The 14,984-nt window shown below is 26.9% G+C and overlaps 1 protein-coding gene across 2 annotated transcripts; it reads left to right on the forward strand.

Annotated features, from left to right (window-relative positions):
- The first annotated feature begins 584 nt into the window (after nucleotides 1-584).
- Nucleotides 585-8,106, forward strand: LOC145968036 (facilitated trehalose transporter Tret1). 2 transcript variants are annotated; one of them, XM_083093227.1, is made up of 5 exons: nucleotides 585-807; nucleotides 5,162-5,691; nucleotides 5,871-6,176; nucleotides 6,585-6,787; nucleotides 7,012-8,106. In XM_083093227.1, exons 2-5 carry the CDS (start codon nucleotides 5,170-5,172, stop codon nucleotides 7,283-7,285), a joined length of 1,305 nt encoding a protein of 434 aa, XP_082949353.1. In that variant the 5' UTR covers nucleotides 585-807; nucleotides 5,162-5,169; the 3' UTR covers nucleotides 7,286-8,106. The 2 variants fall into 2 exon arrangements, with proteins under 2 accessions (XP_082949353.1, XP_082949352.1); XM_083093226.1 differs by lacking the exon at nucleotides 585-807 and adding an exon at nucleotides 1,954-2,230 and having other exon boundaries at nucleotides 7,012-8,105.
- The last annotated feature ends 6,878 nt before the right edge of the window (nucleotides 8,107-14,984 follow it).

The following is a 14,984-nucleotide window of genomic DNA, read 5'->3' on the forward strand; positions in this document are numbered from 1 at the left end:
CTCTTTTATTAACTTTAAAAAATTTAGTTCAAAATTTTCAGTTTCCAAAAAGAATAATTTTGATCTTATATAATGCAAATATATTACATACATTTTAGTGCTCAACTAATATTATCTTCAATTGTTTGACAATAATTTTTAACGATAATATATTGATTAGACAAATCAGCCTAATTTTTACTCTTTTGATTTGTAAAGTCGTATTTTCTTAACTTCTTTAGGTGTTTGAAGCAGCAATAATGATAAATAATAATAATGAAGAAATGATATATTAACTTTAGATTAGGTGGCATCGAAGAAAAAGACCTAATCGCTAAACAAATCTCAAACTAATCTCGATACTTACCATTCACTTAGAAAATTGCGATAACTTCTTCTTCTTAGTTATATTGTAACGCACGGCATCATCGATTTTTTGCGAAAACAGTAGATAAGATACGCATTCCAGATATCGATCCATGATCAAATAGAAGTGATTTGTCGGCGTGATTCTATTACAATTTCTATCGAACATATGTCTTCTGTTAAAGAATTTCTTATCGATTTTTCCATTTACGATAAAAAAATCTTTAGTAATAAATTATTTTTTTATAAAACAAGCACTTATTTTATAAAAAAACTGTAACTTTTTAAATTTCTACATGAAAGATTTATTCATTAAATTTAAAATCTTCCAAGTTTGCGCGATCAATAAGCGCGAAATTCGACGTGACAATAGAGAGAATCGAGAATTGTATTCTGTCAACGATTGAAATTGAAGTGTCTTTCACATGAGATTCTAGCGGCAAAGAGAGCGTCCCGCCAAAGGTAAGCGGCTACATTTGTCAGAGCTTTTATTTTCTTTGTAAAATTGAATATCTTTCTATCAAAATATTTTTCATTTTAGACGATAAACGCTCTCGTTATATGTACATAGTTTCATGTAATTATGCTAGATTTATCTGACTAAAATATTCGATAGATATTTCATAAATTCAAACATCCCATATATATTTATGCGGCAAATTTCATAATATATATATGATAATTCATAATATATATATATGATAATTCATAATATATATATAATATATATATAATTATTACGCAGTTTTTATATATATTATTCCATTTCTAACGGATCTGAGGCATACAACATATATGCTTTTGTTGCATAATTTTTTAATTTCACTGATTCGTGCTGTATGAATTTTTGATTATATATTTCCATTTTTTATAATTACAATGTTAACGAATGTCATTTTGCGCAGAACATGTGGAAAATCATAATAACACACAACGTTTTTGAAATATGCAAATATCAAAGTACAATCGAAAGCAAAAGTTATTTCTTTTTTTCTTAGACATATCTTGTACAGCAAAAGAGTCTGTTACGAAAGTAACAAATTATAAATTTCTTAGAAAAACTAGTTATCTCTGACACAATTTTATTTTTTTCGAAGATTAACGAAAGTTAAACAACAAAAATTGTTTGGAGAGAAAAAATATTCTGAAAAAATATATTGTATTATATAATTATATTTATAGTTATATTACTTATTAAAAGCTCGATATAGGATGTTTTATTAATATTGAATTGAGTGTTCCTTTTCTTTTATTTTAATTTAATCAAGGTATCACGAAAGTCTCAAAGATCGACAAATTTAAGAAAATATCCTAAAAAAAAATTTCTAATTTTTCGACATTAAATAAAAATCAAATCGAAAAATATACCAAGGCAAGAAACCAATATGACATGTCGATTTCAAGAAGAAGATGTTTTATGGATGCGTGTTTCTTTCATTCCGTATCAGAACCGCGCATATATATACGTTTAGATTTTCGACTCTATCATTTATTTCGATCTCTATGTATTTATCATGATTTCTGAATTTTTCTTGTTTCGATCATGCCAGATAAGCGGTAAAGATTAGTGATAATCGGTAACTAGATAGTGACAGTTATGATATACAATGGCCCCGGTAACGAATCGTTCATTTCGCGTCGAGCGGCCATTGTCCGAAATGTAGTTTACGACTTTATTCGTTAATGTATTTCATGTTACTCGGAAAATTGAGGAAAAAAGAAAAAAAAGATTAAGCTTTTAAAACGAAATTTTTGCTGAGTATCGCGAACGTTGATTTTTGTGTTTCAAAATCCTTTAAGAAGATGGAAAGCACCGGGATAATTAGCGGTACTCCTGTGCATCAAGAAGGCAAAAAGTTATGGCAGTACCTCGCATCAATTTCTGGTATTTGAACGGCTATATATGTTTATTAATATTCGTCGTCATACTTTTTTTAAAGTATTGTATGAGAAAGATGATCGATCGAAGGAAATATGATATCAATTTCGAGTGATTAAATGGAAATTGTCCAAAATTTATACATCATTTTAGTGATTCAAATGTTAATAATTAATATGCTATGTAATCGTATCCTTATGTTTGAAATTATATGTATACATGTTAAAATTGATCGCATATACACATATCATATATTTAATAAACAATCTATCGAACGTGTGGTAAATATATTAAACTATTTTCATTGTTTATTTATGAACTATATATGCTCGAAGAGAATATGGACTATATTAATATCAAATTGCATATAACAGCACATATAAATGTGCACCAGACTGTGAACCAGATTATAAATCATTAATAACATTTAATATTTCCTCTCTGTAATTGCGCAATCCATTTTTTAATTTATATGCGCGGCATTTAACATTAAATATTTCATATTAATCATATTATTTTTATAATGTTATTTTATTTGTTGCATATTCTTATAATTTTATCTTAACATGTTTTTATGAGAAAAAAGTTTTATTCTTATAAAAAAATGAATAGAAATTATCTGAACATAGATTACAAAATATATATCACATATCTTTTTTAAATATCAAGAATTTAAAGTTTAAAAATAAATAAATATTATGTCAAACTTTATTAAAAATGTATTCTCTTTCCTTCTTTTTGAAAAAAAAATTAAAAACTATTAATACAAATTAGACTTTACAGATTCTCATAACTTTTTTAAATGCATCTATCTTTTTTACAAGATTATTTTCTCTTTACTTCAAACATTTTAATACGTTCTTATAAATAATAAAAATTGGATTAAAGATGATTAAGTTATTACCTCGCAATATAATTGCTTATTCAGATAGTATCAGTTTACTGCAATACTCGTGCCCAGCCGATAATCGTTAATCGTGATAATCGTTATGCTATTATCATGATTAACGATGTGCTATCATGTGCGTAATCAATTGATTTAACTGCAGGAAATATACGCATTTCAAACTTTAATAATTACTTTTACATGAAAATTATTATGTTTTATAAGCTTTAGATCTTTTTAAAAATAAAATTGCGGAAAAGAGTCCTGATATTATATTTCTTTATTGTTACTAAATTATTAGATTATAAAAATATATAAAGATAAGCGAATCATTAAGTAATAAATGTGAATTCATTATGTATCTTGATATCATTTTCTTAAAATTTCTTTAATCCTCAAAATTTATTTGTTAAGAAATTTGGTCCTCTTATCTATATAAAAGCGATCGAACCCCTTAAACTGCGAAAAATGATAATAACTTTATTAACGAAATAAAACCTTGTATATTTTTGTATATTTTTATTAAAAAAAATACACCTTTTGACACTTGTTGTTTTAATTTATACGCAATTTATATATATTTTGTATTTGATACAAATAATTAAATTTTCATTTTAAAAGCAATTAAAATTTCACATGAAAACATATTATAATATTATTAAAAAATTATGTTATTTATTATTACTAACATGTTTTCACAAAAAGTTTTATAAACAAAATGTTAATAATGAAGACATACATAGCATAATTACTACAATTTAATGTTTGATAATTTTATATATAATAAATTTAAATTTTACTGCTTATCTTTATTATAATATTCACATGTCTATTTATGCCTTGTTACATTAATTAAATTCCATCCGCAAGTATAATAAATGATAAATTCATGTAAAAATGAATATTACGCATATGCGCGTTGGTAGACTATCCTCTAAAGTTTTATGACTTTCCTGCAAAATTACGCACCGTGAAGCCTCGGTTTTGTCAGGGACCCTCCGTTAATATAAAATTCCGCGCGCCGAATAAGCTCATATTTCGCTTACTGAAACCGGGCGACGGTCGTAATATTTTATTGAAATGAGTGTCTCATTTTTTGCTTCGAGATGAAAGATGTAGATGTCCGTCCTAAAGCCATCCGAATTTAATGCAATGTAATTTACATTCGTACATTTCTGATATGGGATACATAGACTTAAAATTTTAAAGAATAATGGATCTGCTGTCTCACACGACTATATTCCACGAATCCATCCATTTCATTCCTGATAGATCATAATGCATCACTGTCTTTTCGTCACAGTGGCTTTTAAGTTAAATTGAAATTCGCTATTAAGCGCTATAAAATAATTTGTCCTGGTTGCCCGTCTTATTATGCATGTCAGATAAACGTTTCTAAATATTTCACGATTAGTATCTATCACATAAAAAAATTAGAATATAACTATTTGGATTATCAATAACTCGTTAATAATTCGTGCGGATATTATCGGCATTGATTTAATAGAGTATAATGTTTTAAAAAAATCTGTTTCTAAAAAATTTCTTATTATATGAAAAAATGGAAAAATAATTGAAGAGTTTACGAAATTCTGTCCGTATATCTTATCAAAAAAGATATACTGTTCCTGAGATAGATGATAATTCGTATGTTTCATCAAATGAGTGCAACGGCTTGAATGAATAGACAGATAAGATTGACCTAAATGTAGGTGCCGGAAAACACGAGGATTCTCTACTAAAAGATGAGATAAATATATCATATGTACATATTAAAACTTAAATTTCTAATATTAAAAACATTAAATGTCTTCATTCAAAAAATAATTTTATAAACAATTTATAAATTGCGTAATTTCGCTAAATTCATGAAAAAAGTAAATAAAAGATCATTATTCGCACTATCTACTTATCCTTTCAAATGTTGTTAATCTAAAAATCTCGAGTATTAAATTAATGTTGAGTATTAAATTTGAGTATTAAGTAATCATAATAAAGCTTTTTAATACAATCTTTTCTTCTTGATATTAACTTTGTTTAAATCTCTTAAGCTTCCATAATGGCTGTCGGCGTCGGCACCGCTCTGGCTTGGACGTCTCCTGTCCTGCCTCAGCTATATGAACCGAATTCATGGCTGGTCATTACCACGGAACAAGGATCCTGGGTGGGCTCATTGCTGGCTCTGGGTGCGATGGTAGGCGCCGTTCCATCTGGACCGATGGCCGATAAACTTGGTCGGAAAAAATCGCTTCTTTTGCTGACGGCTCCGTTTCTTCTATCCTGGGCGATCATTATATTTGCCTTCGAGCTGTGGCTGATCAATGTAGCCAGATTTATAGTAGGCGTTGGCGTCGGCGCGGCTTGCGTCCTCGTACCGACTTATATTTCCGAAATTGCGGAGACTTCCACCCGAGGTACTCTCGGTGCCATGTTCCAGCTGTTTCTCACGATTGGAATTTTGGTGGCTTTCGTACTTGGAGCCATCTTGAGTTACACGGCGTTTGCTGTAATTTGCGCTCTCATAGTGATCGGCTTCTTTGCTTCCTTCGTGTGGATGCCGGAATCACCCGTTTGGCTAATGGTAGATCGATTTTCCGATTTTTATGTCTTGTTGTTATTTTTTATATGTTTCTCGCGTTTTATATATTAAACAACAATTATTTGATATTTAAGAAAATAATTATATATAACACGATCGGAATAAAATCATAAAATTTCTCATTGACGGATGAAAATTTGAATGATCTCGAATCTTTGCAGAACAAAAAACAAAAACCGGAAGCCACAATGGCGATGACAATCCTCCGGGGAGATTCTTATGATCCATCGGAGGAACTTGCAGAGATACAACGGCAGGCTGAGCAGACAACATCGAAAAAATCGAGCATATTCGATCTTATACGCACTCGAGCGGCCAAAAAAGCTTTGCTCGCTTCGTTGGGTGCTATGTTCTTTCAGCAATTGTCTGGTATAAATGCAGTAATCTTTTATACGGTTACTATTTTTCAAGCTTCCGGAAGTTCGATGTCGCCGGAACTCGCTTCTATTGTTGTAGCAATAGTTCAGGTATGCTTATCGATATTCAGCTTATGTAAAAATATAAACTTTTATAAAGTTTAAAAATGTCTTTAAAGCATCTTATTTAAAACAGAGAATATATCAGAAAACTTTTCTCTCAAATAATATTTTGATTAAACTTTAAAATTGAACTAAAATTATTATTTTAGAAGATTATTTTAGCTTTTATTCTTTCTCAGTTAATTTGTTGAATATGAATTTATATGAATTGTATATATAATCTCTTGAACCAATTTTATCTCCAAATTTGTTTTTTTGCGATTTAATTATACATGATACATCGTAATTAGCGTGATATCTATGATGTATATTTACATCCATTTTCTGTAATTATTGTCAATTACTTAATTATCGTAGATGACGATATTTATTTACCTAAAATGTCGTTTCTGGTAGATGGTGATGTCAGGTGTAGCAGCTATAATTGTGGATCGTGCCGGAAGGAAGCCATTGCTTATATTTTCTTCAAGTGTTATGACAGTCAGTCTTGTAGCTCTTGGTCTGTATTTCAATATTAAGGCAAACGGGAATGACGTCAGTGATCTAGGCTGGCTGCCGCTCACATCTCTGACATTATTTATGATCTCCTTCTCTATCGGGTAAATGTTGTAACAAAAATTGTATTTGCATTTTTTAAATGATCTAGTTATAAGATTCATTGACTATAAATATTTGAATTGATGTTAAAAGTTCTTTAAAATTAAAAATTATGTAAACTGACTACTTAGATCTTTTCGAAATTGCAAAAATTATAACTGAAGCGTTTACATTACAATAAATATAAAAAGTAAAAATAAATTACAACATTATGTTTTATGCGCAGATTCGGTCCGATACCGTGGATGCTGATGGGTGAACTATTTCCTGCAGAGACCAAGGCGGTCGCTTCCGGTATCGCCGTGATGTTAAATTGGTTCCTCGTGTTTCTGGTAACGAAAACTTTTCCGATGATGAACGATGAATTAGGCGCAGACGCGACTTTCTGGATCTTCGCCGGAATTATGGTAGCGGCCACTGCGTTTACATATTTCGTTATACCGGAAACTAAGGGAAAATCCTCCCAAGAGATTCAGGAAGAGTTACAGAGCAATGCATGATTCAAAACGACAAATACTTGAATAGCATTGACGAATGTGAAAATTCTCACACTGACATATGTTACGACTGCTGATTTAATGATAGTATTCATCAAGCGTAGATAATTTAAGACGTAACAAAGATAATTTAAGAGACGTTGTTTACTTAAACTGTAGAAGAATATATATATATATATATATATATATATATATATATATATAAAGAGTTTGACGCAACAAAGTATGAGGAAACATTCATAAATAAACAAAGAGCAGAAACACAAATTTAAAAATAAATATCAAAATGTTAGTGAAAAGAAAATGCTAACTTCACGAATAATTTATCATCTTTTTGCTACTTTGTTCATAAATTATATAAATTTCAAGTTCATAAAGTTTTCACTTATGTTTGAACATATTGTCGTCATAAATGTTTGATATAATTCTTGCTCACGCGGCTTCATTAACATACAACGTGCGTAAAATTTCTTCACATATCGTGCATTTACATATATATATATATTTTTTTCTTGTTATTTAAATGTATATTATATGAAAACGTAATGTATGTATATATCTCATATAGAATGATTTTTCGTTTACATTTGTGATCATCAATCATTAAAATAAAATCTTTTTCCGATGATCGTAAATTATGATATCTGTATAGTATTTGAATATAGCAATTATTGTGTAAGAAAAGCAAAATATCACTTAAGTTTTTATTTTACTTAACTGAGACACACTTGCACTTCTTTCAACGATCTTTAATACTCTAACTATAAATAAAATTAATTATATAATAATAAAAGAATATTATATAATAAATAAATTTGTTATAATAAAAATAATTCGTTATAATAAATTTAAGAATTCAGAAAATATATATACAAATATTAATATAAATAATTAATATAAATAACATTTTATATATTTATTATAATATATTATTTGAATAATAAATAAGATTTTACCCAATATTAACTCTTGCTTTATTTTTATTTTTCCATTGTTTAAATTTATTCTTTTTGCAACCATAAAAATAGCCGACAATAAATATTTCTTAAAGCGATTAGCAATTTTCATTAATCGCATTCTTTCTAAAAATCATGCGTGATAATGCATGCTATTAACTGTTTATTCCAAGATATGATAAATATTTTGAAAATGTTATTCTGCTCTCTAGAATGCAAAAATTTTTAATGCTGCTAATTATTAAGTACGTTTTACTTTCGTTATTTTTCTTCTTATTGAAGATCGTCTTTAAGACGAGTGTATCTTACGGCGATAATGAAAATTGCGATTGAAGTTATCCATTTAACGACTCTTAAGATTAAAGTTCCAAACAATTTAATGCGAATGGAAATTTAAATTTATTTTTATAACTCGTATCTTTTTATTCGAATTGTAGAGCAATGTAATAGTAGAGTTGATATAAAACAGCTGCAAATGATCGTAATCTTAATCAATTAATTTGTCATTAAAATTTCTATTTCGATTACAGATAAGCTACAGGCGCTTATTTTATGTATTTGCAAAAAATATACATATGATATAAAAGATAAATGCAATAAATATATTTTCTATTCTTTCCAATTAAAATTATTTAAAGCAACAATCTTTTTGACAAGATTTTTATTTTTATAGTTTATTTTCTTTATGTTACGTTTTAAATTATTTGTTAAACTAAACTTTTTACCGCGAATAGACAACATTTGTAATCATGGAAATGGCTTTGACAATTTTGCTTTAATAATGGCTTTGACGTTTATTTTATTCTCCACGCTTGATAATTTGCAAAATATGCAATTAGAATTCATTCGTTTATATTTTGTTTCAAACGAATATTTAAACGAACTTTATCTAGTTGCTAATTGCTCGAGATTTAAACGGAAAATTATTACTTCTCATGTACTTTATATAGCATGCACTTTATGCAAAGAGGAAATTGATTCTAATCATAAACTGGTGGTATTACATGCATTACTTATTTTGTAGCTTCTTGAATAAAGCGCACTGATAAAACAATGATTGTTGAATTGGTTGTTAATTTAATTGTTCATTTCGCTAAGATTATTAAAGTTATCATAGAAGGAATCTGACAAATGAGATTAGAATGCTACTGTCATTAATTTTTGTATGATGGAAAAATTCCAAACTTTTTAATATATTTATAATTATTTATAATTTTTTGCTGAATTAATTTTAAAAGAGATTTGTCAAAAGATATATTTCAATTTTTTATAAATATTAATTTGCAATGCAATTTTAAAATTTGAAAGATATTTTACATGGAGATATTTAATAAAAAAATTACATCATACATATAGAGTTGTTTGTTGTTGAAAATATAGATAAGTGTGAATTAAGTTTCTACAATGTAAATAATGAATTCTCTCACTTTTCAAGTAATTTCAAAGCAAGCTCCACTTTTTAACGGCCAGCTTAATTCTTAAGTACTTAGTATTAAAAGATTGGACGGATATAATTGTTTCTTATAAAATTTTTTTATGAAGGTAAAAGGTTATTTATAAAGTTTCGAGGAATAATTAACAGAAAACGATGATATTTTTATAATACAGAATATGCACATATCTTTTAAAATTATTTATACAAGTGAGTTAAAAATACTTCTGCTATTACTAATAAATGATACAGTATTCCAGCACTTTTGTGTTTGTAAAATTATATTTAAATTTTATTCTCGTGAAAAGAAATGTATATATTATAAAATTGATGTTAATAGAAACAATTAAAATAAATCTTTTCTTTCAGAACTCAAAAGTTTGATAAAAAAATATTATGTATATTAAAATAAAATTAAAATATAAAGTAGAATTTAGTAATATTTATAAAAATTTGAATAAGAATTTTTTATTAGATTTTCGAATTTAATTAAAATGATTCATTTAAAACAAATACTTAAGAAATATAAATATAAGAAATATAAATTAAGAAATATAAATTAGTATTTTTTATTTATTGAAAATAAAAAGAGTAGCCACAGCAAAACAATTTCTCTATAGATATATATCAAGATTTTGTTTTTCTTAAGCCTGGAAAATTATCAAAGCACTTAAGAAACTATAAAATATAGCTGTAAAAAAATTATAACTTCTTCATCTAATGATAAAGACATTTTTCACAGGAATTATCAATGGAATTTTATTGACGTTTCTCTGTAGGAAAACCCGAAGGAAAATTTTCTACTAGAAATAAATTGTAAAAGGAGAAAATTTTAAATTCACTTTCAAATTATATTCATCTATCTATTGATATGCAAGTTATAACTTGAAGCGTTTATTTCAAGTCTTTATGCGTATGTGTGTGCGCGTGTATGTGTATATCTGGCAAATGTAATTTGCCGCTGCATAATGAATAAACAAAGATATTGAGTGTTAATTAGTGTGTTATCGTACATTAATTAGTATCGTATCAAACAAGTATCGTAAGAATTATATACGAGAAGATTAATATCCGAAACTGAAAATTTTTCCATACAAAATAACGCGCATTTTTAACGTTGATATAAAAAAATACTCTTTATTATTAAAATGATTTTCGGTGAAGGTTTCTGTCAGCTGTCATTTTTTATATTCCAGTTATTCATAATTGTCAACAGTGTCTATTGGCTTTAAAATTAGGTAACTGTAAATTTAAAATGTATTTTAAGTTTATAGCTATCTGGAGAGCTCTAAAGTCAATGGACAACCATTATTCACAGTTATGAATAACTGAAATATTGTCTCTGCCTATTGTTTGATTATTTATAACACTAGAGAATACCGCACACATAATCAAGTACATTGTGTAATATAAAGTATATAGTAAGTCTATAATAAATATGTAGTAAATATTATTTAATTAAATATTTTATCAAGTTTTTGAAATTATATTAAGCTTATATAAATTGTTGATTTAAAAAATTAGAGGCAAGGAAAATATTATATAAAAAATAAAAATATTATAATAAAATAAAATATTAAAGAAATACAATAAAGGAAAATATTATAATAAAACGAAAATCGTAATAGAAAGTAGTAAAAAATAATTATTAAATATCAAAAATACAGATCATGAGAAGGATTATCTTCTTTTCAATCTTAAATATCACAAAAATTCAATTTTTGTTAAAAGAAATCTACTTAAAAAAAATTTCTCTTTCTCGGAACTTTTTTTTATTATCCATAAAAATATGTTTTTTTATCTAATGTATACTATGAAATTGTTATGTAAATTTGTTCTTATTCAATTTATCCTTATACATAAAATAACACAAAAATATTAATTATATTCCTTAATTATAAAAAATAAATTTCTACGAATAATTTGCCGCGTGATTTATCACTTGAAGATTTTAATGGGATCTTCGTTGACGTAATGTGCATTTTTGTACACTATAGTTGCATCGAACGTAAGTGCACTTGAGATAAATGAATTTAATCACGTTTTGTGCACACATAGCACTATCTGAACCATATCACATTTTATTCACGTTTCCTATTAATCCCCCAACGGCGCTTAATCTTTTTTTTTTAACATACGTCACACATTTTTTTACGTATTAGATCATTCATTATTCCATGAAGATTGCGTGCGGATACATACATCGTTTAAAGACTGTCTTATATTAACTTCTTGTCGCATTATTCATTATGTTTGTGCGCACTTACTACGAACGACAAATTTCATAATCGTTCGAGTCTTGAAATAATATTGTGATAAAACTGATTTCCTACTAATTGTTTTTTTACAGCGGGATTTTGTAAACCTCTCCTTACATAATGCAACATAAATTCATATAATGGTAGCATAATGATACTTTATTATCAATTTTTGGTTCTCCGAACAAAATTAGATTCCCTTTGAAAAAAATTCCAAAGTCTCTTTTATTAAAACAAAACTATTAAAAACTAACTTTTAATGAAATTAAAGTAATAATAAAAAATAATATATTCTTGTTAATTTTTCCTTTATAAATTTCAGCATCTCTCAGTAAATATCGAGTTTTATTTTCAATTTTGCACATTATATTTGAGATAATATATATTTTTTTATATACTCTTTAATTAATTCAATACAATTCTTTTTTAGCATATCATTTAAACGTTCTATTTTTTGCATGCTTTTTTAATGTTAAAACATTTAAAATTTGAATTAAATTCTAAAATTTATAATTTAAATAACTGCAGAATTATTTATACATTTAATATATTTTTAGAATAAATACCTTTACTGTTATTCTCAAATAAAATAAATTAAAAATTTAATTAATTGATATTAATTTAAAAATTAATTAATTTATAAAGTCGCTATCTTTATAAGACCAATTATTTCGTAAGAAAGGTTTTCAATTGCCAGGAAAAAATATTGATTTTTTTGATAATAGTTTTAAATTAATACAGTGAATAATCGTTCTAAAATATATTTCCAGCTGGAGGCACGCATCAGAAATTGCCATGGCGAGAATTCTTGCGTACGTGTCAACAAAAACTACTAAAAGATAATAATTTTTTTATGTTTGTAATCGGGCTAAGTGGTTATGTATTACAGCGATTATTTGCAAAATCAAGAGACAGCAGAAGCTTTAATCACCGAACTGTCACGTTAGTTTTTTGTTCGATGAACTAGTTATTAGGAGACTTCGCAGTCCTTAGAGAATGATTTTTTTCAGCAAATCCCCGAGGATAGCCCGAAGCTCAAGGACGATCCCGTTAATTAAGTGAATCCCTCTGAGATGAACAATCTTGATCGGCAAACCGGTGTTTTTCGATCGATATGTTCACTCAGTGAAAGATATTCTGAAACATCGATGACGAAACGTGATTCGCATAACTGATGCAACCAGAAATGTGCTTGTCTTTGATCTTAAACAGCACATTATAAATTTACGAATTAGCATTGCGAATAATTGATAATAATAACGAGCTCATGTTTTTTTCATTTTTTACTACCAAAATTTAATACTTGTTTATAGAATGCAATATTAATGCGACATACTTTTGATAAAACCGACAATATTTGAATTCTGGGTGTATAAAATCAATTATTTTATAAGAATCTTTTTATAAGAATCTTTTTAACATTCTAAAACTCATTAGAAAAAAATATACTTTTGAAATATTTGTAATATATATATTTAATATATATTTATAATATAAAATATTATAATATATATAATTTAATATATATTTATAATATATATAATTTAATATATATTTATAATATATGCTGTAAACTATAAATTATCACAATTACTATAATAGAGAGAAATTGCTGTACCACAAATTAAAGAGAATTACGAAGTATAAATTATATAATGATTTGCAAATAAATTAGAAATTCGCTCGAACAATTCGCTTTTAGAAACTATTGGAAACACCGAGTTTCTGATGTTGATACTAGTGGTATATAAACAAACATAATCACGTAGGTATTATTGATGTATAAGGTCAATTTACATCATAATTCTTTTTATTTTTAGAAAATCGTTCTATATTCATCCCATATTATTTCTTGTGTTTAAGTTGCCAATAGTATCAATAGAATTGCGAAATTTGCGCTTCTAATCGCGACGAATTATTCAAACGAGCTCTTAATTCGATTTATTTGCACGTATAACTTATATATTGTGATTCTTTTTAATTTACAACATATTAATTTGTAGATATCTTGTCTTTCTTCAGATCATAGTCCTAGTTACAATATAAACGATGAATAAGAATTTCTTTTTCACTAATCTCGATTAATATTAACTATAATCAGCTTATACATAATTCTTGCTAAAACAATCGATATCCCGTTGAGTTGATTAATTCATTTATTCTAATTAATTCGCTTCTTTCTCGCGTGTGATGATTAATTAAGAGTCAGACTGTATAAAAGCTTGCAGTACGATGAGAGATTAATCACGACGAATCATATTTGAAGTAATTAAACGCGCGCGCTTGTTAAAATATTGAGAATAATTTTGTTGCAAATGTGAGAGACAATAAATCTTTCTTGCTTTACCTTCCAGTAATAGTGCACGATAATTATTGTATTTTAACCGTTGTCCAAATCGCTCACAGGTTAGTGTTAAAACCGATCGAATGATAAAACTGATAAAAAATTATTGTGCATGTGATATTCTGCGTCTAATTTGTATATCATATCTTTATATTAAACATTGGGTACATAGATAATTTTTTTTATTTTATTCATAAAAGTTTATAAAAAATATATGCACCTTTTTGTAATTTTCAATTTTAATTATATTTTCAATCATTAATATTTGCGCCGCAAAGAAATTAAATATTTCTTCCGAATGAAAAAGATTTCAAAAGCATATTAAAACTAAAAAAGCAATGAAAAATAAATTAAGTGTAATTATAAAAGATGAAAAGTAAAAGAACGGGAGAAAATTTTAATTAAAGCATTTTACGTGAAAGAGAGACACTTAATTGATTGAATAAACACTGAAGCAATAAGATATATGTTTGCGATTTATAATGATTGGCGTTTAGTAGAATCCGCATGATCGTCAGTGGATCAATATTTTATGAGCAATTTACGTGTAATCGACGTTGAAGCGATGCTATAGAGATTATCTTGTTTATCGTTATCGAGGACTACTGTGACAAAGATATGAATGATTGACATAACGGTGATACACACCATTCATTCCGATAATTTATCGCACATCATTTATTACATAAGGTATTAATCGAAAGCTTATAAT

This window comes from Camponotus vicinus, unplaced genomic scaffold (genome assembly GCF_025532165.1).
Source record: "Camponotus vicinus isolate PSW18456_S1 unplaced genomic scaffold, iyCamVici1.0 SCAF_3, whole genome shotgun sequence".
NCBI classification, from domain to species: Eukaryota; Metazoa; Arthropoda; class Insecta; order Hymenoptera; family Formicidae; genus Camponotus; species Camponotus vicinus.

Coding starts and splice junctions, on each gene's coding strand:
- LOC145968036 (XM_083093226.1), top strand. CDS start 2,149: ATGGAAAGCACCGGGATAATTAGCGGTACTCCTGTGCATCAAGAAGGC. Junction 5,692..5,870: donor AATCACCCGTTTGGCTAATG/GTAGATCGATTT, acceptor GAATCTTTGCAG/AACAAAAAACAAAAACCGGA. Junction 6,788..7,011: donor ATGATCTCCTTCTCTATCGG/GTAAATGTTGTA, acceptor TTTTATGCGCAG/ATTCGGTCCGATACCGTGGA.